Source organism: Vigna radiata, unplaced genomic scaffold, assembly GCF_000741045.1.
Source record: "Vigna radiata var. radiata cultivar VC1973A unplaced genomic scaffold, Vradiata_ver6 scaffold_7, whole genome shotgun sequence".
Classification (NCBI taxonomy): Eukaryota; Viridiplantae; Streptophyta; class Magnoliopsida; order Fabales; family Fabaceae; genus Vigna; species Vigna radiata.
The window spans coordinates 2383139-2406074 of record NW_014543262.1 but is presented as its reverse complement, the minus strand read 5'-3'; the positions used below and the strand labels follow the sequence as shown (position 1 = coordinate 2406074).

At 31.5% G+C, this 22936-nt stretch overlaps 2 protein-coding genes across 3 annotated transcripts; one reads left to right on the top strand and one right to left on the bottom strand.

Moving 5' to 3' along the window:
- Positions 1-8135: 8135 nt before the first annotated feature.
- Positions 8136-12684, bottom strand: LOC106753730. Of its 2 annotated transcripts, XM_022777721.1 has the most exons (11): positions 12535-12684; positions 11911-12136; positions 11317-11418; positions 10826-10995; positions 10470-10603; positions 10191-10368; positions 9737-10059; positions 9504-9652; positions 9062-9174; positions 8669-8921; positions 8136-8534 (listed from the first exon to the last, which is right to left on the bottom strand). In XM_022777721.1, exons 1-11 carry the CDS (start codon positions 12594-12596, stop codon positions 8304-8306), a joined length of 1941 nt encoding a protein of 646 aa, XP_022633442.1. In that variant the 5' UTR covers positions 12597-12684; the 3' UTR covers positions 8136-8303. The 2 variants fall into 2 exon arrangements, with proteins under 2 accessions (XP_022633442.1, XP_014491069.1); XM_014635583.2 differs by having other exon boundaries at positions 9504-10059.
- A 4000-nt stretch (positions 12685-16684) lies between these two features.
- Positions 16685-19937, top strand: LOC106753980 (U5 small nuclear ribonucleoprotein 40 kDa protein). Its single transcript, XM_014635899.2, has 2 exons — positions 16685-16825; positions 18608-19937. Exon 2 carries the CDS (start codon positions 18654-18656, stop codon positions 19689-19691), a length of 1038 nt encoding a protein of 345 aa, XP_014491385.1. The 5' UTR covers positions 16685-16825; positions 18608-18653; the 3' UTR covers positions 19692-19937.
- Positions 19938-22936: the final 2999 nt, after the last annotated feature.

Here is a 22936-nt window from a genome sequence, read left to right as displayed (position 1 = left end):
TCTATTAATTTATTTATTTGGTATGTTTTTTCAATATTTATATTCTATATGTATTTATTGAATAATATTTCCGAATAAATTAAATTAAATTTAAAATTGAAAAAAGTAATGTTAAAGTGAGAAGAGTATTTTAAGATGTAAATTTGATTTTCAAAGTAAGTAGATTATGAATACATTTAAGGTTATTTCCAATTAGTGGTTTATACAAATGGAAAAGTGCGGAAGAAAAAGGGAGAGAATCTTTTGTAATTTTATGAAAACATAAAATGTAAGAGATCTAAAGAGATTATATTGTACTTTTAAATATGTTTTTAGTCTGTTAACTATTTGACAATTTTATTTTTCGTCTCTCTTTCAAATTTTGGTACACTTTGATTCTTGTCTTTAAAGAAACTATAATTTTTCGTCCTCTAAAACTAACACTATTAGAATTAGGTTGAGTTGGCTAATGGATTGTCACGTCATTTTCTCTTTTTCTAAAACGTCAATCTTTCCCTACTTCTCTCCTTCCTCCATTTCCTTCCTTACATATGACGTTGAACATAGGGTTTCTCTCCTTTCTCGTTCCAGGGAGGTCGTGGGTTAGAAAAAGGATATACCCTTTCTCCTTCCTCTTTTCCGATTTGGTCTGCTCGCAGGGGAAGCGTTGTCCTTCGTCTCGTTCTCTAGTCTTGGGTTTGGGTTTTACAGGAAACTCTCTTCTTCTTTCAAGATTCTTTTTGGTATTGATTCTTGCGGCAGGGGAAAGCATAGTTCAAAAATCGAAACAAATTTGAGTTAAATTTGAAAAAGGGAATGAATACCTACCTATCTCTACCTTCAAAATCCAAAACATTTTCCCCAAACGACGCTTCCTGGACCTCAGCATTCTCATGCAAAGCACTCTCCTCCTTGTGGCTATGTTGTGAGCGTATCATCGTGCTCCAAAGCGAGTCTGAGCCTGGCAGGTTCAGGGATTGCAGATTTAGGGTTCAGGTGTTTGTTCCGCCTGGGAGAGTGCATCGATATCGGAGGCTTCCGGAGGCAAAGACTCCGGAGCTGGAGGTAGAATCGGATGAGAAGCTAGTTCGGGCTGAGGGTTTGTGTGGCTTGGTCGCGGTGAGGCGTTGGACCTGCGATTCGCGACACTTTCTTCTCGACGACGAGTGCTCCAATGTCTTCACAACAAAGTGAAATCGTGTTTGGTTCGCAACTTTGGGTGTGGTTTGAATTGGATTTTTGTTCTTTCGCAAGTTTTGGACTCGTGATGGGGCTAGGGTTGGAAATGGGAATTTTGGGGTTTTAATTCTATGATTTAAGGTTGTAGTTGATTCATCTTATCTTCTCTGCAGATTGATAGTCATGAATTGTGGATTTTGGGTTTCCGATTCTTGTAGTTTGGGCTCTATGTTTGGAAAATTTCTTGTATTCTTGATGATGCGATTTAGAAGGTTAAAGTTCGAATGAATTTTGGATTTTTGATTCGTGTTTTGGGTCTCTTCTCGCAGTTTTGGGTTCCTCGTGGTGGTTGCACTAGTGGAGTCAGTGGTGGTGTCACTAGTGGGTGTTGTCGGAGTGTTGCAGCGGTTGGCCGTGGAGTCCCGGATGTGGGTTGGTTTGGCAAATTGGGGTGACCTGTGGTTTGGTTTAACTTAGTGTCAGAAAAAGAGAAAATGACATGACAATCTGTTAGCCAACTCAGCCTAATTCTAACTGTGTTGGTTTTGGAGGACAAAAAATTATAGTTTCCTTAAAGACAAGGATTAGAGTGTACTAAAGTTTGAAAGAGGAACGAAAAATAAAATCACTTGATAGTTGGAGGATTAAAAACATATTTAACAGTAAATACAAATCATCTAAATTTTTATAATTTTTTTCTAATAAAATAACGTTTAGATAAAAATTATTTATTTGAAGAAAAAATCATTAAAAATTTACTTTTTCCTTCTTACGAAACACATAAAGTTGAATATATAATAAGTTGACCATTAAAGAAAAAAAATGGATAAAAAAAAACATGGCACGGAGGTATAGAAAATATTAAAACAAAAAATAATGTTTTGGTTCATGAACATATCCTACTAGTGTTTATAAAACTTTTGATTTAGATCAATCTAGTTAAGAACCGAATTATCTATATATTAAAGATGTTTTACATAATGTATACGAAAATGACTAGAAAAAAAATATTATCTTTTTTTATCATTTTTTTAACTTATACAAATAATGAATTTATAAGGATCAACTTTTAAGTTTTGTTATTCAAGAATAATATTTTGAATTTATATGTTGTTTTAGCAAATTTAATAGTTTTTCAACAATTTGGAAAAAAAATATCATTCAGTATTTTACTATATAGCAATATAGGTTGATATTGTTTTTAGGTTTAATCATACAGGAAGTCTTTATTTTCGCGGAAAATCTCAATTTTGTTCCGTTTTTTTTGGATTTCTCAATTGGGTCCCAGTTTTTTTAAAATGTAACAATTGGACCCTTTCCGTTAAATTGGGTCAAACGGCGTTACTGTGGATTTGACATGACACACTGAACTTTTATCACCCTGCCACGTTAGAATCTCCTTCAACCTTTCTCCATATAGAAACCCTAATTTCCAAACCCTAGCTACCATGCGCCGTCACCGCATTCTCGCCGACAACCATCCCTCAACCTTCGTCGTGAACCTCCATGGCCACTGCAAGCCCTCTGTCACTCTCGCCCTTCGTCAAACGCAAGCTTCTTCATCTGGCAACCATGGCAGCCCCACAATCCATCACCCTCGCCATTACAGCTCTGTCGCACTCGAACTGCAAGCCTCCTCTTTCACGAAACCACTTTCGCCATTCTCACAAGTCATCAACCTCCAAACCTGCAAAGAGAGACTCGATCAACAACCAATCAAAATCGCAACGAACATCAACAAAATCGAAACTAGAAAATTGCGATTCAGGAAATCTCGCAAGCTCCACCTAAACGCCATTGCGCCATCAACAACGACGAGCTCCTCCTCCATTTGTGAAACCCTTTGCGTCCCTATCGACCTCGCACCATACCAGTCAGGTCGCTGTCACCTCACAAGCTTCATTGTCGTTGCCATCCAAGCTCCGTTTATCATCAATGCGGACCTGCAATTACCAAATTCTAGAAACCCAGCAGAAACCAAAATCAGAGGAAACACATCGCGCCACCACATTCTCGAAAGTCTCCTCCTTCACGAATTAGGGTTTCTGTGTTGCCACGTTTGGCGAAGAACTCGCAGTGGGTTTCATGGTTTGATTGGGTTTTCTGATTTGGAGATTTTTTGTATTAGGGCTGATTGGGTTTTCTGATTTGGGGTTTCATGGTTCGATTGGGTTTCATGGTTCGATTGGTGCTCTGGCGAAGATGAACTGTGGTGGAGAAGTTGTGCATAGTTGACAGAGTAGAAGATGGACCGTGGTGACTGTTAGTGACGATGGTGCATGGTGACTGACAGAGGAGTTGTGGTGGTTCGGTGATGGTGGCGACACAAGGAGGTTGGTAAGAGGATTAGGGTTCTGGAGATGAAAGATGAAACTGGTGTGGCAGGGATGATGAGGTGGTTGCCTCGTATTGGTTTCCTCACCGCCATTAAGAGACCAGATCGTGAACCATCCACGTCAATTAAGGTGTCCATACCTACGTTAGGTTAGAAATTGACTCTAACGTGTCACGTCAAACACACATTAACGTTGTTGGAGTCAATTTAACGAAAAGGATCAAATTGTTACGATTTTCAGAAAATTGGGACCCAATTAAAAAATTCAAAAAGAACGGGACAAAATTGAGATTTTACGCAAAAATAAGAACTTTATAAATAATTAAACCTTGTTTTTACAAACAATAATCATCAATAAAATTTATTGGTGTTGTTCAACAATTTGGAGAGGAAACAAATCAATCAATATTATTGTACTTACAATTAATTATCACTGTAACATATCTTATTGTTGAAACACATTTTTATTATCACTTTCAGATAAAAACCTTAAAAAAATTCATATATTTCTTAGAGATTATGGTAACACAATCCAACAATATAATTGCTATTTCTTAATGGAAATATATAATAGATATTTTGAAGGGGAACTGGATTAATAAATTTAAAATCTGTTGACATACTCGTTCATCCTAATGTCAGAGTCATACCTATTAAAAAAATGTTACTATCAGAATTTGAGAAGTAGTACAGGAGATTAGTTAAAAACTAAAATATCTTTAAAATATTCCCCATTTTGGAGTTAGTTTGAGAAGTCAAATTATTAATTCCATATATATATCATTATAATATTATCATTTCTATATTGAAATATATTAGCTATTTTTCTGAAAAAAATATTATTATTTGAATTCAGTAATATCACTAAAGTTATATATTATTCAGTTTGGTACATTCTCCTTCTTATAGAGTAAGAAATAAAATCATGTAAAAAGATATACTGCGAAAACATAATATAAAGTTATAATCTCAATTACTTTACATTTATTTAACTTAAAAAATTATTTAAATAACTGCATTCAGAAAGATCAACATTTATGTATGACAATTAAACTATTATTTATATTAGTTTAAATTTTGTCTTTCATTTTATTTGAAAAAAAAAAATTATAAATTAAGAAATCAAGCTGAGTTTGATAATTGTAATAATCAACTAGCAATTATATTTACTAAGTCATTAGAAAGACTTGATTGTATTTGTATTTATATACACAAGAAAAATGTTATATTCTCAATTTAACTTATTATATTTTTGCTGTGATTAGATACAATACTTTAGACTTATCTCTATATATTTTCCTATTTATAAATATATAATTTTATTTACTCCCATGAAAAATAAATATCTTCTCTTTTATTTCAACAAACGGAATAGATCATGATATTCAAATTTTATTCAGATTAAAAATACCTTTATAATGAAATATTACTTAAATTAGTCATTTGATTTTTCTAATAATTTTCTTTAATAAATGTATTCTTAGTAAACCTCGTATTCTAGTTTTATATAATATTTTTAATTTTTTTTATAATTCCTACAAGTGTTAAATGGTACTTAGGAACTAAAATCATTAGAAAATAAAATAAATAAAAATATTTATATAAAAACTAAAATAAATAATTTTAAAACATAAGAATCAAAATGCAAATTTTATACAATTAAAAAGTTAAATAAGTAATTAAAAAAACTTGAGATACTTGTTTAAAAATACACGCATTAGTTATATTTTGCAAAGTAAATTACTTTAACATTTTTAATGAAAAATAAGCTGTTAATGTTTTTTTCATAATATTTAGTCGTACAGAATAAATAATAAATATTGTAAATGTTTATTAACTGTTAAAAAATGGATTAATAAAGAATAGTTAATATGAAAGAATCAATATTAAAAAGGAAATGCATTCATATTAAAGCAACTTACCCAATTTAAAAGCAAATGGTACTAAATTGGTATCGTGACTTTGACAAACCCATTCAGTCAAACATAACGGATAACCATGACCACTGACGTTTTCTGCACACAGATTTATATACCTAACGGCTACGCCAAACGGATAACGTTTTTTCTTTTTTATCACAGGAAAGCATAAAGGAAAAAGCATCATCTTGACCGTCACCTAATTTTGTTGTTGCAAATTAGGAAAAAAAAAGTGAAAGTTTTAATACCTACTCTCTTTTTAATTTTATTATATTATTTTAAATAATTTTAATCTGAACTAATTTTAATTAATATATTTTTCATTAAATTCATCATAGTGACGTATGTGTGTATTTTTCTGAATAAATTAATTTTAACTAATTATATATTATTTATTGTTCATATCACATATTGTTATTGTCAATTTAATGATTTCGTTTTTAAAAAATAGGATTGAATTGATAATCTTTAAAATAGTGAAGTAAAATTGAAGAAAATCATTTAAAGAAACTATTAAATAAAATTAATGTTTCATTTTCCACATCCCTAACCAGATTTGGTTGATTTTTACTTGTAGTTTTGTCCCATATAAGAAAAAAAAAAAGTGATTTTCTTCTTACGAAATTGGTAAGTAAATCTTCAAAGTAGATAACCTTAATCCCTAATTTGAATATAGCTGACAGATTCTCTCTTCAAATTGATTTGAATATTGCTTCATTTATAGTTCATTTACATCACATAAGTCGAAAGTTCTTTCTTGTGAATTTTGTAGCATCATATCCCTGCAAATAAGTTTGACTATAGATTCAACTTTTAAAGGTAGGAATGTTTGGTCTATTTTATACCTTCACTTTATTTTATTTTTCTCCTTTTAAAGTTTCGGAAATGTATTGAATTGGAATTCCAAAACATTATAGTAGATTTTTTTAATAAAAAACGTTATGGAGTATTTGATTAAGATTTTTGAAGATTAAAAAGTCTTACCAAATTTAATAAAAAATCTTATAATTTTTTTTCTAGAGTACAATAAAATTTGATAGTATATTGAGATTTTAAAGACTGTTTTTTTTTTATGTAGTACATTTCAATGAATTATTTTATCAATTGAAATTTTCGGGATTCTAGTTTACGTATAAATATTATTCTCACAAAATAATATTACACAAATATATGAAAATTTTCTATTCTTATTTTCTATTTTACAATCAATTACCGAATTATTGCTATTATTATATATTATAGTTGAACAAATAAAATTTTTCTTTTTTTTCTCTTATATGAGATGTTTGAAAAGGCAGAACCCTTTTTATTCTACAATTTTTTTATTAAAAGGTTTCTCTATTTTCTTTTTCCACTTTTTGTGTGACAATAAGAAATTACAGTGAAGTCACACTAGAGAAACTCTACAGATGAGAACTCTACACATTTGATTGTGAAATTACTATATTTTTTTATAATATTTTAATTTAAAATTATTTCATAATCAATAATAATAATTATAAAAATTATTATAAATCAATTATAAAATAACACGTAGATAATAAAATATTATCAGTAAAGTATCATTATTTTAACAAAAATTAATAAAAGTTTTCTTATTTTGATAAAAATGGATACATGATAACTTTGTGACAGTGAAAAAGTTAAACACTACACTAAAATGTCTTGGCTATTTTGGATTAAATTCTCCAAACTTATGCCTAAGTATCCGGCTTCGCGTTAAAGAATTGATGATAAGATAAATTTGATTATGAGTTTATTAAGATGATTTTTTTATAAATACTTTCACAAGAGAAAAATTAAAGAAATGAGTTTATTCATGAGTTCACTTTTATTTTTGTTAATTACAAATTATGAGCAAGTTTTAATTTGGAGAAACTTTTTTTCTTTCCTAAAAAGTCATTTTTGGAGAATTTTATAAGTTAAAACAAGTTTAAATAAAACAATCAAACCCGAATTGTGAATAAGATTAAACTCTACACAAAAATGTTTTGATTTGTTTCGAGTAAACATTGTGTATGTTTGATTTCACATTGAATTTTTTATTTAAATTAAAATTCGATCTAAAATAATCTTAAATATTTGTACTCACCTGCTTGGTTTGATTTTGAAGAATCGGTTATGAATTATATAAATTTCAAATTTTAAGGATTAAATATGTTTTTAGTCTCTATATTTTGGAGCGATTTAGTTTTAGTCCCTCTTTCAAATTAAGATACAATTTAGTCCTTTAACTTTAAAAAATTCTAATTTTAGTCATTTTTACCAAATTTTTTTAACTTTATTTGTTGTTTGAAACAACAAATAAAGTTAACAAAATTGAGTAAAAAAAACTAAAACCAGAGTTTTCTAAAGTTGAAGGATTAAATTGTACCTTAATTTGAAAAAAAGATTAAAATCAAAATCGTCCCAGAGTATAAGGACTAAAAACGTATTTAACCCAAATTTTAATAATGATAAATTTTAATAATGAGACCTCATCTTTCAAGTCGATTTTGTGAGAACTATGATTAGAGTTTATATCTCGACCGCCGGTATGAAGAAGCCGGTATGAAAGTGGTGTGTTGAAAATCTCATGAGATCAATTTATAATATAGATAAAATCTATAAATAAGTTATTCTAAAAAAAATCTAAAAGCCATTTAGCATATTAAGAAAAAAAGTAATAAAACAAAAAAACTTAATTTGATTGGATTAGAAAAATTATTACCTTTTTGACAGAATTCAGCAAAACTGATTCAAATCTTTATTAGATGCTCAACTACTTGGACATTTATTTTGACTTTTTGAGTCTTTTTGTATTGCTATGTACACTAAGCAGTTCCCTTGTAAAAAGGGTGTTGCAGTTGCAAAACAAAGGCTACACAATGTAAACTCATATACTGGAGAATCTAATAAGCAAGGTTGTCGTGACCAGTGTCAGGAACATCGTCTACTACTCGAATAGGAACGATTGGTATTGAATCCCACCATTCCCTCAACCTTCTATTCCCTGTTTCAGAGGATTTTCCTGATGTCATGGTGAAGCTTTGGATAATCAGACCCATAAGGAAGAATTTGAATGGAATCACTGCTAATAACACCGCCAAAACACCCATAGCCACCATCACTAAATTTGCATGCTGCAAGAGGAACAAGGATATTTATGTAGTAATAAAAAACAACCTTAAATTGTAACATGGAAGGAGCAAAATGAGGCAAACATGTTTGAATTATGTATGGTCTTAATATATTGTGAAGTGTAAGGAGAAAGTACCTTATAAGCCTTTGAAATAAGTATCGACCATATCTTTAGCATTGCTATGTTTGCTATCTGCATCATCTCATGAACAGTGTACAATCTTTGCTGGGCTGAGACAATGCTCTCCATTGTAGACTGATCAGAAGACATATTAGATCTCCTGACTACTATCTCCGTGCGTTTCTCATAAATCTTTTTTCGTCTTGCCTCAAGCATCTTTCTTATTGCCCAAATCAACAAAACTGCAAATGTCTTGCCAACCCATTCCCTGCCATTATGCAGTCGATGTTACAGTTTTTCATTCTAGCAAAACCCACTTACGGTAATGAAAACCATTTATGCATCTCACACAATTTGATTGGTAATATTTATAACGAAAATAAATAAGTCTAGAAAAAGCAAACTTACATATAGGTGATCACAAGGGATGCAGCAAGTACAGCAAGAGTTAATGATGGCCTTTCCCATGAGAAGATTTGTCGACACCAAGGGACCACATTTTTGAGTGGCTTCAATAGTTCCTGTACAATGAATTCAGCAAGTTAAGTCTAAACTACAAACTTGTGAAGCCTTCTTTCCATTCCAGGACCATCCTGAAATCTGAGTCTCAAATGAAGAGTTGATTACAAAAAATAAAGCAATCTTTTAACATACCATAGCCTACAACTTTAAAATGTTGACAATGAACTTCACATTTCTCATAGCATAAAGAAATTTATGGAAAGACGTCATAATATAATTTCAGCTACAAAGAAACAACTCTATTTTGGACAATCACGTCGTGTGCTTCACAGAGTTCAGCAAATTGATGATACTTATGAGCTTTGTTTAGGCTAAACTTCACCCTTACCGTTATAACCAAAACACTGTCAATAACTCCTTCCTCCTTTAATTCTTCGGTGGTAGCTTTAGCAATGAGAATTTCCCTTTCTTCCTCCCTAGATTGTTGGATAGCAGTCTCCAATGAGGGTTCTCCGTCAACTTCGTAAACACTTTCATCTGCATGAGTTGCCTCATCTGTTATTACATCAGAAACTATTGTCTTAGAAATGTTCATACTGCTTAGGATAGAACTTGCACTACTAGAATGACTATAGTTGTTTTTCTTGAGGTTATCTGCGAGCTCTTCCAGCACAAAATCTCCTTTTGGTATCTCATTATATAGGGAAAATATTAAGAATTTTGTTGGGACAGGAGGTGATATTCTTAGCATTTCTCTTGCTGCATGCAGCCTTATGATTCCCAACATTGTCCTTGCATGCATCTCCCACGTCTGTACTGGGTTTTTTATCTCGTACTTTGATAAAAACCTGTGGAGAAGCATTATTTCCCTTACTAGAGCAAGCCAATGATCACGTCTTGTCGAACTTGTAAGCTCTGGAAACTCCAGTACAACTGTCTCTGATCTAGAAATTTGAAAAGAAGAAACTATTCACGTTAGTGACATAAGTTAAGATTATATATATATAATAATCATATTACATTAAGATGGTACTAACAAACGTAAGCTGAACAACGTTATGGCTAGTGTCCTTACAAATCAGCTGATTCATAGACAATGGCTTTGTCATAAAGTTGAGCACCCCAGGGACCTGTGGCACCAGGATTAACACTCTGCTCAACATTCTTGAAGAGTTCTATCTTGAGAGCATCTTCATATTTGATTACTCCAGAAGCCTCAAAGTAAAGACAGTAATTGGTCAGGGTAAGCCTACCTGGCAATTAAAACCAAAGAAAAGTTCAAATTTTTAATGAATGTTTTTGACAAATTCTAAAACATTGTTGAATTGATGATTCGATAGACCAAGCTGCTGACCAGGCCAACTTGTTGTTCCAATGTGGCGAACTACTCTCTGACTCACCACTGTTCCATCTACATGTAATATATACTCATCCTCAGCCAGTTCCACCCCATTTGGTTTTGCCTGTTTCTTCAAATGCCGTATGCACCTATGGAATCATGATAATAAGAGGCTTAACTTTCTTATATGTTCACCTATCAAATAATCTAAGATAGGCATCAAATTCTAAAGAAGATATATATATTGCTAAACAGTACTCCAAACGAAGCCTAAAAAGCATCAGAGGACTTTCCTAGCTGGTATACTATGAACTCCAAATGCTTGCAAATGGACAAGTAACCAAAAAAAATTCATCAGATGAGTGCATTACTTGTCCATTTCTTTCAAGAACTTGTCGTATGCTGGAAAATGCAGCCTGTTGCCTGTCGATGCTGTTAGAGTTTCAAAAGTGAACCTTCCGCTTGCTACATCTGCAACTAATGGTACTAATGATCCTAACCACACAAATGCATCTTCTCCAACATTGGGTTCATCATTAACCTGGCAACAACATAATTTATAAATTATGATACCAAAACAGAATTAACAAAGGGTGACCAGTTACAGTTGAAACTATCTAAACACCTAAAACCATAAATATTTTGTTCACTTCTATCAGACTGGCTTGGTTCAAATGCAAGAAACAGCAAACATCCTTTTTAATGTACATTATTCATAGACAAATTTCAGTTTCATGCATTCAGACTGCGTAAGGCTTGAATTCAAACTGATTCTTGAAACAAAGGAGGGGTGGAGGTGGAGCTTATAAACCATCATCTCTGTTCTTCATTACAATAGGTACAAGGAGAAAGATTCTCTTACAAGGAGGGGCATGATGTCTGAATAGAAGAGAGGGATGTCATCCTGTTCTTCAGTGGATTTCTTAGTTATCTTCTTTTCTTCTTTCTCCTTGGCTGTAGGTTCCTGCAAACCTCAAAAGCTTCATCGGATTGAATAACATGAGTAGAAACAAGAACAAAACCCCTTAGATGAAAATTTGTTTCATATTAAAGGTGATAACACTGAAGTTCAGATCAAACAGGACCAGATCCTAGGCCAATGTTCAATGACCTATAATTTGAAGACATGAAGTCTTGAAGAGCTTACTTGAGTAAGTAAATGTAATCTCATATGCCTTATACCAAGAGAATTTGGTAAGTAGCAATAGATTCTGGAACTGATAAACAATTCATAAGAAAACCGAAGCATGAAACCATCACAGTCAACCACTGCATGATGATATGGGTCCCAAACATATTTATCAAACGTCTAAATTGTTTCCATTTAAATAGCTTGTTAATTCTGCATGTACATTATAACAAAACACAGTAAAAAGAACCATTATTTGTTTGTATTATGATGTTAGTTTCGTCCAAAATATTAAAGTTTATCAGAGAGAGAAATAAATCTGCACACCGTAAGCTCTTCATCGAAGTAGCTAGGTCTCTCCCAGGCAAGCATCATGTCATATGTCAACCTGCTAAATGAGCCATCATAGATGTTTTCCTTTATGTTGTGGCACATTTCATTCACAGCCTTCCCACTGCAAAATTCAATTAAGCTTTTGCAGTAGTCTCCCATTTGAGGGTTCCATCCTCCTTCAAAATCTTCCACCAAACTCTCTACCGAAGTATCCAATTTCCTAAGTACCAAAAAGGCAAGGTTAATTTAGTAGTTAGCGATTCATGACGATCTTTTCTTGATAACCATGCATTGATACACAGCAATAGTTAACAGAACTTGCCTGTGTGACTGCACTCAGTACAAAACATCCAAAATGATTCATTTCATAACACAATGTTTAATCATCGTTGTGATCAAAATGTAGTAACCAATGTTGATGACATTTCATGATAACCATAAAATTAGAACATGGAATTAATTGGCTCCACTTTAATCTCTTGGAAAACAACTACCCAACATGGAGAAAGTAAAACAACACGTTACATAATTATCATATGATTCTAACAACCTCGTATAAGATTATTACTATGATTAGTAAATGGTATGCAAGAGGGTGTAAGAGTAGAGAGAGATTACTGTGCACATCTACGGATGAGATCCTCCGCAATGGAAGACACATACTTGAGTTTCATCGCCATAACCTACGACACGGTTTTTCCCTCTAACGAGTGAGTAAAATAAAATGAATGCAAAGAGACACAAAAAATGGAAAGGTTTGATCTGATAGTAATAGAAAAGAGGGTGAGACGTGGACAGGGTGATTAGTTGCCACATTGTATAGACCATGCAACACTTGGTTCTTGCGGTGCGTCATTATCCATCTTCGTTTTCATGTGTAACGGTGCTACCGAACAGAATCAAAGATAATTATAGAGATAAAGAAAGCTTTCATGAATCCATATATCTAGATGAGAATAAAAAAATTAAAATTGGTTTCACAACAAAACCTGAATGATGCAAGCAACTATTATAATAGGGTGGTCAGTTATGTGCTATAAGGTGTAGATTATTGAAATATTTTCTTGAAGCACATGCATGAAAGTTGTTTATGAGGTCTTAAAACTAGCTATGATTTTGTTTAAACATGACAAATTTTAGATAGGAACAAGTTTATTTTATTTTTTCGCAAAAAAAAATGTAGTAAAGCAACACATTGAGACATGTCGGAAACTACCGATGGAGATTCATTTGGACGATTTTGTTTATTAGATAAAATGGTTGATTTAACGAATGAAATGATTAATTAGATGATTCAACTCATCGGTTCAATTTAAAAGTAATAAATAGATAAACTTTGGAATGGCAAAAAGTTAACGAAATAATAAAAAAAAATTATTTAAGCAATAATTGACAATATTTCAAAACTTCCATAATTGTTAAATAATAACAAAATATAATCTATATCTAACCTAAATAAGGATTTATTTTTTTTGCATTTTTTAAATTTAACCGTTTTTTTATGTAACTATTTTTTAATTTAACCATTTTATTAAATCAAATAAATAAAAATAATCTACAAAATAAATAAAAATTATCTATAACTAAATTGTAAAACTTATTTATGTTTATTTTTATAGTTACAATTTTATTACATTCTATTTTAAAAAAATAAACACACGCATGCATTAAAAACATGCGTTTTTAACTGATATAGATAACTGCTTCTAATTATAAAAGTGTAGTAAATAAAATAAAAATATATTTTATGACGTTTTTAAATTGATATAATGTTTTCAAAAAAAAAAATCAACAGTTAAAATATATTTTTCATAACTTATATTTGACATATATAAATATACTAATTATTTTAAATATAAAAATTGTCATTTTTAACCATTTCTAATTTACAATTTTAATCATTTGTAAGTATTATAATAGTCTGAGTATAAATTAGTGTGTATTCGTTCTAGAATACAAATTTTATTAATCTTTATATAAGAGAATATTATACTATTTTCATACTTTGTTATTAGCCCTTATTTCTCTTTCTTTACAAATACAAAGTTTACTTTTTAATGTAACTTGTCAACCAGGACAAGTGATATTTTTCTTGTAAAAGTAAGTCTCGATTGAGACCGATTGTAAAAAATAGTAAAATAGTCATAAAATCTAAATTCTTAAAATTTTAAAGTTAGGTCACCATATCTCTTCGTAAATAACAAAATTTAACATTAAAAATATGGTATGCCATTTTTAAAATATTTTGTTTCAATTAACTTCAAATTCACTTATAATTAATTTATAATTTAATGTTATTTTCTTGTATTGTCCTAAGTCTGACCTCATTTAACATACATTAGTTATAAAATCAATGCTAAATTGTAAATTATCATGATAGTGTTTAATATTAATTTGTTTTTTAAAATTTCAGAAATAGTACTAGTATTTTCGTATTTCTCTTTCATGAGAAATCTTCATTAAAATGTAGCGATAATATGAAACTCATAGGAGTAAGTTCTTTAATTTATTTCATTTCATCTTGTCACTTGATGCTTATTTAGACTGAAGGTTTCATTTTTTCAAATTATATTTTTCATTAAAGATTATGTTTCATTCACTAGTCATTATTGTGTGTCTTAAATATTGCATTTTTGTGTTTTTTGTTTAATTTTGAGTTTGTAATAAACTTCAAATTATCATAATTTTGATATGGATGCACCTTGGACAAAGACACTCCAAAATTAAAGTTGTTGAAAATGGAGTGACAAAAGTGCTAGTCATTGTTTAAGTTTTTTTTTTTTCTCTAACGTTATTGAATTTTCAAAAATTCATAATTGAAAAGATACTTTTATTTTCTTAGCATTTTTTATTCATTTTTCTATATTTTACATTTTTATTTTTAGATATTCATACTACTTTTAAAACTTTGAAATTTTGAAAATATATTTGTATATTGTATATTATTTTTTATGGTTTAATGACAAAAATATTAACAAAAAATTAAAAAAAAAACTCACAATTTAATATCGGTTGTTTCTAAACAAATGTTAATTTCCATTATAATGCAAGAGACATTAATTGATATTTTTTCATATACAATATCAAATATTCAATAAACATCAAAAATTTTAAAATAACAAAAAAGTTAAAAGTTTTTTTTTATGTTAATGACATTATCTTTATCATTAAATTTAGAGAAAAATGTATGCATAATCTTGTCATGAAATATATGTAATATTATTTATATACTTTAAATAATTAGATTTAATTAATTTGATTTTAATTGAATTATAGTTGGTTAGGAAGAAAATTATATGATATTTTAATTGTATTTTAAATCTAATTTATGAACAAGTGGATATAATATAGAAGTGCTTTGTTATGATAAAATAATAAAAAGAATATATTTTATTGTAATTACTAAAATAATAATATATTTTTATTTGTCTCCCTTTCACATTTATACCTTTAATTCGTAATCTATCTTTTTCCTCAACTCTAAAAGGGGAAAAACTTTCATGTATGAAGGAGGAAACCCCAAGGAATAGAGGGAGAGTTGTTAGAAAATAAATCATATCCCGATATTATTGAGAAAATATATTGTTCTATAATAATGTAACATTATTATAGAACAATATATTTTCTCAATAATATCGGGATATGATTTATTTTCTAACAAGAGTTTCCCAACGCTCCAAACAGCCTCCCCAAACATCTTAGGTGATTTTAATCATGTAAGAATGAGGAATTATAAGTCTCGCGAAAACATGATCGAATATCCACTTTCAAGTATTAGGGTTGACAAAACTCGCCCAACGACTTTATTCTCACCCAACAAGGCCTAAAAATGATGTTCCCTTACTTGTATCTCGTTAGGCGAAACAAATTTTCGTCCAATGACTCAAATACTGCAACTTTAATTATCATTTTCGCCTAGTGAGTAGCTAACTTGCCTAGCGAGTCAACCTAGTGGCCAATGTTCATTTTCTAGTCGTCTAGGGGTGGTCCATGGCAGTATAACCCTATAGGTGAGCCTTTTCTTCATGTTTGCAGTCATAAGTGCAATTCTAGAGTCTTTGGAGTGGATATTTATCTAAAAATAATTCTTTCTTGTTCAATCATACTTCCTTGAGTTACAACTTGTTTTTTTCTCTAAAATTGTTTCCTATTTTTTTATTTCACATACTCAAAAAGAGATTAAAGGTAAAATAAGTATATAGTAACTAAAACATGAGAAAACATAAAAACACATTAAACTTAGGAATAAAACTAAGTAAAAGTTATAAAAGAATTAATTTATTTATGAAAATATACCTATAAAAACAGGTAAAATTAATCGTTATCACAAGTAAATTTCAAATTTAAGTATTTCAAAATAGATAAATACACTATAAAATTTAAAATGATCAATTTTAATTTTTATAAAATGTATGCATTTTTTTCTTTAGTGTTTTTTCTTTTATTTGTATTTTCTAAATTTTTAAATGATTACTTTTTGGTAACATTAAGTTTAAGATATATAAATAATCACTATTTTATAAATTTTAAGAATATTTTTAGGGACACACCCTAATATTGTATCACGACATTAATTAACGTCATATAATATTAAAGATAAAAATTGTAATTTTTAATTAATAAAAACTAAAAAAAGAAAATGAAATGTTTGGAGAACAGAATCAAAATTCATGGCTTAAAAACCTAAATCAGACATGGACACCTTTCATCCAACGGTTACAAATCAATAACCGCACAAGTGGATATTTACACCAACTGCAGGCAACCCATTTGGAGGAGGGTTGTAAATTGGTCAGTATATACATTTACAGGCGAACCAAACGAGTGTTTTAAGCAGCGGCGCGTGTGGGCCTTCTCCGAACCCTGTTCCACACCGTTCCAACGATCGAATTGTGAGTCTCAATCTCAGGTATTTTCTCCTCTTTCTTCCTTATTTTCTCTCCTGCACCTTAATTCCATTCATTTCCACTCACTGTGTGTACTTTATCCTTTGCAATTAGCCTCTGCCCCGTTCAAATCCCTTTTCTCTTTCTTTGCGAAATAGTTTTCGCGCTTTTTTCCCCTCACCGCTCACCAACTAAACCCTAGTTATTCAATTGCATAAACCTTTTTGTATTGACAACTATGTACTTCAACAAGTTGCTGTTGCTTTCAGATTTCCTCGTGGTTTAGTTTGTACACGTTGCTGTTTGGTTTTGTATGTTTAATATGCTTCACGTTTGACGTTGGATTGTATGTATACATTATTTTTCCAGCTTTGAAAAATTTTCTGTAAAATTTTGTTTCTTATTTAATTTGTGCTTCTGCTCTGGATTTATTTTATTTGTGCGTGTACTATCAGAAACTGTGTGCTGTTTGGAGGTTGATATTACTATCAGTTATGTAGTATTATTTAGGAATATTTGCTTTGGAAGTTACTCTTTATTGCCAATAAGTTGTTGATTTGTTCTATTTGATAGGTATGGGAAAAAGGTTCTGCGAACCGAACAAAGCCTTGGATTTGAACTGCATACAATCAAACTATTTAGAACCAGTTGCTGTTTGTTTGTTATGTGTGCAATCCAATGTATTTTTTGCTTCCAAGAACCAAACTGAACTGTTTGTTAGGAGAAGTTTGAAAAGTTGGAACTTTTAATCTTCCCATAAGTGGTTGTGCTAAAGCTCCAATGCTTGTAGTACACAACCTACAATAGCCTGTTTCAACTTCCTTTCTCAATCTTTGTGTTTTGTTCCCCACTTGCATTCTTCCTGTTTACGAATTGACTAATGGTTTTTATTTTTTTTCTTAAATTGGTACCTTCATGAAAGCAAGCTGAAAGTGTTTTTGATATTGTGCGTAATCGCAATCTGTGGCAAGTCATAGCGGGCTGTAGGAGTTCAAGGGTTTGAATAAGATAGAGAAGCGTCAACTCAAGATTTAGATGTTGCTGTTGCAGTGTCTAATCTGCTATAACTTTTATATTATAACATCAGTGCTGAGGTGGAAGAGAAATAAACACATGAAAGGAAAACAGAGTCTATCATAAAGATATCGTTAAACAATTTGTGATGCGAGTTTGATTGTAAAGTACACATAACTGAACTAAACAAATCCCTTCACACAATTCACGTTTTTTTCCTTGCAAGACAACGACAATTATTGTTTGGTCATATATCCAGTTCATTTCAGCTTAATTTAGCCGCTACCTAAAACATACATGCGCTCAACCCCACCTCTCCCCCCACCACCACCACACACACACACACACACACTGTTCTTTGATATAGAATTTCCTCCAAAAGAACAGTTTAGTTTCGTTTATCAAGACAGACAATTACCTACTCTTCCATGAAGAACATTTTTCTTATACATCGTATTTATATTTAAGATCAAGTGATCAACTGAAAGGTAAGTCCCCCCTTAGCTGTGCTTTCGTGTAAATTGACATCTGATTATCAGAATTTATTGTATGCTTAGTGGATTACTTTATTTGCTTTAATAAATGTTGGCTTATAATTTTTAACTTTCACATTTGTTTTTGGTGTTTTCGTTTTTTTTAGGGTTGGGGGAGACTCTTGGAGATTTATTTCTCATAATGCTTTTAATTGCCACTGTAGATGAAGACCTGTGGAATTAATTTGAAAGTCATTGACTAACTTTAATGTAACTCTTTTTGGGATCTTACATTTTATTCTTCTTTTTCTGTTTCAGTGAGGTTTTGGAAATTTAACCCTTTCAATTCTGAGCGAAGTTCGACATGCAAGTTTTTCCAAGTGAAGGTGAAAGCGCTCTTTCAGTTGTTGGTCCAAGGCCAATGGAATGGTCTACTGTTCCATATAATGCCCCTCAAGCTCCTGGGCCAAATGGAAAGCAGCGGACCTCAAGTTTGGAATCACCAATCATGTTGCTGTCAGGTCACCAGAGTGCTATATATACCATGAAGTTCAATCCTGCAGGATCAGTTGTTGCATCTGGATCTCATGACAGGGAAATTTTCCTCTGGAATGTGCATGGGGATTGCAAGAACTTCATGGTTCTGAAAGGTCACAAGAATGCAGTTTTAGATCTTCACTGGACTACTGATGGGACACAGATAATTTCTGCCAGCCCTGATAAAACAGTGAGGGCGTGGGATGTCGAAACAGGAAAACAAATAAAAAAAATGGTAGAACATCTCTCATACGTTAATGCATGTTGTCCTTCTCGAAGGGGACCACCTCTTGTTGTTAGTGGCTCCGATGATGGAACTGCTAAATTATGGGATATGCGTCAAAGGGGTTCCATCCAAACATTCCCGGATAAATACCAGATTACTGCTGTTGGCTTCTCCGATGCATCAGATAAGATCTTCACCGGTGGTATTGATAATGATGTCAAGATTTGGGATTTGCGTAAAGGTGAAGTTACCATGACATTGCAAGGTCATCAAGATATGATTACTGGTATGCAGTTGAGTCCTGATGGGTCGTACCTTCTTACAAATGGCATGGATTGCAAGCTTTGCATTTGGGACATGCGCCCATATGCTCCACAAAATCGCTGTGTGAAGGTGTTGGAAGGGCACCAACACAACTTTGAGAAGAACTTGTTGAAGTGTGGTTGGTCTCCTGATGGAAGCAAGGTAACGGCTGGTAGTTCTGATCGAATGGTTTACATCTGGGATACCACTTCTCGTCGCATCTTGTATAAGCTTCCTGGTCACAATGGGTCTGTTAATGAGTGTGTTTTTCATCCCAATGAGCCTATCATTGGATCTTGTGGCAGTGACAAGCAGATTTATCTGGGGGAGATATGAAGCCCAACGTTTAGGAACTTGCCAAATGAAATGAGCATGCTAGTGCCTTTGACAAACTTTAGGGAGTGGTAAACTTTAGAAATCCTGAATTCTTTCTGTTGTTTCCTGATCCATGAATTCAGTGACTGTATAATGTTCCGCCAAAAGCATTATATCTATTTTCTTTACTAATTGATGTAATTTGAGATTTGACGTTGGTGAGAATGGCTCCACTCTTTCATATTGAACTTCGTGTCATTTTGCTTAGGAGGGGTTTTCTGAAAGCTTTATTCCTGAAGAATTTGATTAATTTTTAAAATGAGAAATGTTTGTAATTCATCCTTGGCTTATGTATTTCTTAAAAGAATTATTACTAATTAGGTATATTTCACGTAGATCTTGTTAAATGATTTATCATATTCTTGATTTATAATTTTAGTGAAATTCATTTATAAACAGATAGGGTGTCCAAGGTCTAATCCATTAGGGATGACAAATGAAAGAACCTGTTCTCGTGGTTATCATCGGAAGTCACTCGGATTTTAATGGTGAACTTTTGCTTTGATCGGGCATTGGATAATTCTCAGTCTTCTTACCTATTGTTGTCTTCATATAAGTCTCATTTTTAAATTGTTAAAAACTTTTAATTTATTAGGTAATGTTAAAAAAATTATATAAACTTTTATTTGATTTTTCATTTTGTAATTTATTTTTTGGACACATTTGATTTTTTTTTTCACGCTTTTCTATAATTATATAATCTTTATTGGTTTGTTATTTGAAATTCTTTTATATTTGTACAATTTTATTTTATTTTTATAGATAATTGATATTTGAAAAAAAATGTATTTTTTTTTTATTTTTGGAAAAATGAATTAAATGCTCCTACATCGCATTTATTGTTGTCACAGGTCATAGAATGGGTCAAAAGTTGAGACGTGGAGTTCAGATTAAAGGTCGAGACTGTTTGAGCCAAAGACAGAGATGAATCATCCTAAGCTAAAGATTACGATGGATCGACCAACTCAAAGACAAATTGATTGAACTGCAGGTCAAGATTGATCGCCCTAGACCGAAGGTCAAGATGGATTGTCCTAGACCGATGGTCAAGACAGATTGGCTTAGATCAAAGGTCAAGATGGATCAACCCGAGTCGAAGGTTGTCTTAGATCGACCCTTATTGAAGTTCAAGACGGGTCAACCTAAATCGAAGGTCGAGATGAGTTTGTCGGATATGGGTCGAAATGGGTTTATACTTTTACTTGTTTGAGAGTCTCTAAAGTTGTAGTTTAATTTGGTGGTTGTTGACTCAACCAACCTTTAATCGAGGTTGACTTAGTCGAATTCGATCTGAATCGACTCGATTGAGTTTTTCCTGTGGTGGTCTCTGCTGATTTTTGGCGATGACCATTCTAACTGAATTCAGTAAATTTTTTATCGGGATTAACTTGTCCACTTCTGCTGAACTTCAGTCAAGACCGACTCAATCAAGTTTTTATTGTGGATCTCCTGATCGAATTTGGCCAAATTCTGCCTAGGCTCGTGTCAATGTTTTCACATATTTGGTCATCTTTGTTAGCAAAATGAAGATGAAGTTTTGATGATGTCCAAATCAAGTCAAGATATATCAAGATTCATGAAGATCCTTTGAAAACTTATTTTTGTTATAAAAAGCTTTTGTAATAATTGTAGTTTAAATGTTTAGGACTTAGATTTGTAGTAGGTTTTGATTCTTGTACCTTCATATTTTATATTTGCTGTTCAGAATAAAAAACACACGGTTTTAATCGATTAAATCAAGTATTAATCGGTTAAAACGTTACGGGTGCTGAAAACTCAACTGGCAAGGGAATAATCGATTAATACCTTTTTTAATCGATTAATTAATCGATTAATCCTTAGAATAATCGATTAAAACTAGTCGTTGGAATTTTCTGGTTTTTGAAAACTAGTCGTTGTCCTCATTTAATCGATTAACAATAATAATAATAATCGATTAAAAGCATAAATGACCAGTTTCGAAGAATGGAAGAGTTTTTGTTTGAATCTATAAATAGGCTCTCTTTATCCATCATCAACAACTCTTCCCTTGTGCTAAAATACTCAGAACTCTTTGAGAATTGTGTGCTCTTGCTCAGCTAAGGAAACTCTTGTCTGTGGTGCTGGTACATTGCTACTACAGTGACGGAGGAATAACTGGTTCATCCTTGGTGCGTCTAAGGAGGTGTGTGGAAGAGGATCATCCTTCGTGAAGTATTTGGAGGAGGTGTTTCATCCTTCGTGAAGTACTCGGAGGAGATGTCTCATTCTTTGTGAAGATTCAAAGGAGGTGCAGGTCCATCTCTTGTGGTATCAAGAGAGATAGTTTCTAAACTCTTACAAATTGTTTCTTTGTGAATGTAGTTTGTAATTGTTTTGTGATTAGTGAATTGTTTATCTTGATTTGAGATAAGCGACTGGACGTAGGATTGGTAAGATCTGAACCAGTATAAAAATCATCTGTGCAAATTTCTCTCAACCTTACTCTTTTATTTATATTTATTATTTGCATAGTAAGATAAAAAGAGAAGAAATTAAAAGGCACACATTTATATTAAAATCCCTCTTGGTTTGTTATTCCACGCTAACCATTTCACTACAGCCGCTCTGACAGTCTTAACCTTTGGCTCAACTTGGATAGTCTCAATTGTTGGTGTTGGTCTGACACAATTCATTTCAACCTTTGGCTTGATCAGGCCTGCTCGAACTTTGGCCCATGTTGGTTCGTCTTTGTAAGATCTAGGAAAATTAGATATCTAGAAAATGTAGTATTTATGAGAGTCGTTATTTAAAATAAGAAAAGATAATTATTATAGAAGTGAAGGGTAACATAATTGGTTAGAGCTCCTTATTATGGATTAGTCACGTGTTTTATTCTTGTTGTGTGTATAATACATGTTTATTTCTTTTATTATTTGTTTTATGTGCAAGTGTGGTGTGTATGAATATGTATAATAATTGTTGTACATTGTTTGTTAAAGTATGAATGTATTGTTTTGTTCGTTTAACTATAATTTTAAGAATTTTTCTTAGGTCTTATTATAGGAAAACATAAGAAGAAGATACCTTTTGTATGTACATTTTCGGGGATGAAAAATGTTTTTGATGGAGAAATGTGGGATTCTAGAAATTTTAATAATTAGGAAAAATATGCAAATTTGATTAACTATTTTAAATAAAAGATAAAATAGTTTGTTATTTTTATTTAAAGGGTTTATTTTATTTAA

Bases quoted from the DNA above. Each gene is read 5' to 3' on its own strand.
- LOC106753980 (XM_014635899.2), top strand. From the start codon at position 18,654: ATGCAAGTTTTTCCAAGTGAAGGTGAAAGCGCTCTTTCAGTTGTTGGT.
- LOC106753730 (XM_014635583.2), bottom strand. From the start codon at position 12,596: ATGGCGATGAAACTCAAGTATGTGTCTTCCATTGCGGAGGATCTCATC. The intron at 10,369-10,469 runs GTCAGCAGCTTG...TTTAATTGCCAG, and splicing joins TGGAACAACAAGTTGGCCTG to GTAGGCTTACCCTGACCAAT. The intron at 8,535-8,668 runs GTACTTTCTCCT...TTCCTCTTGCAG, and splicing joins TTATTTCAAAGGCTTATAAG to CATGCAAATTTAGTGATGGT.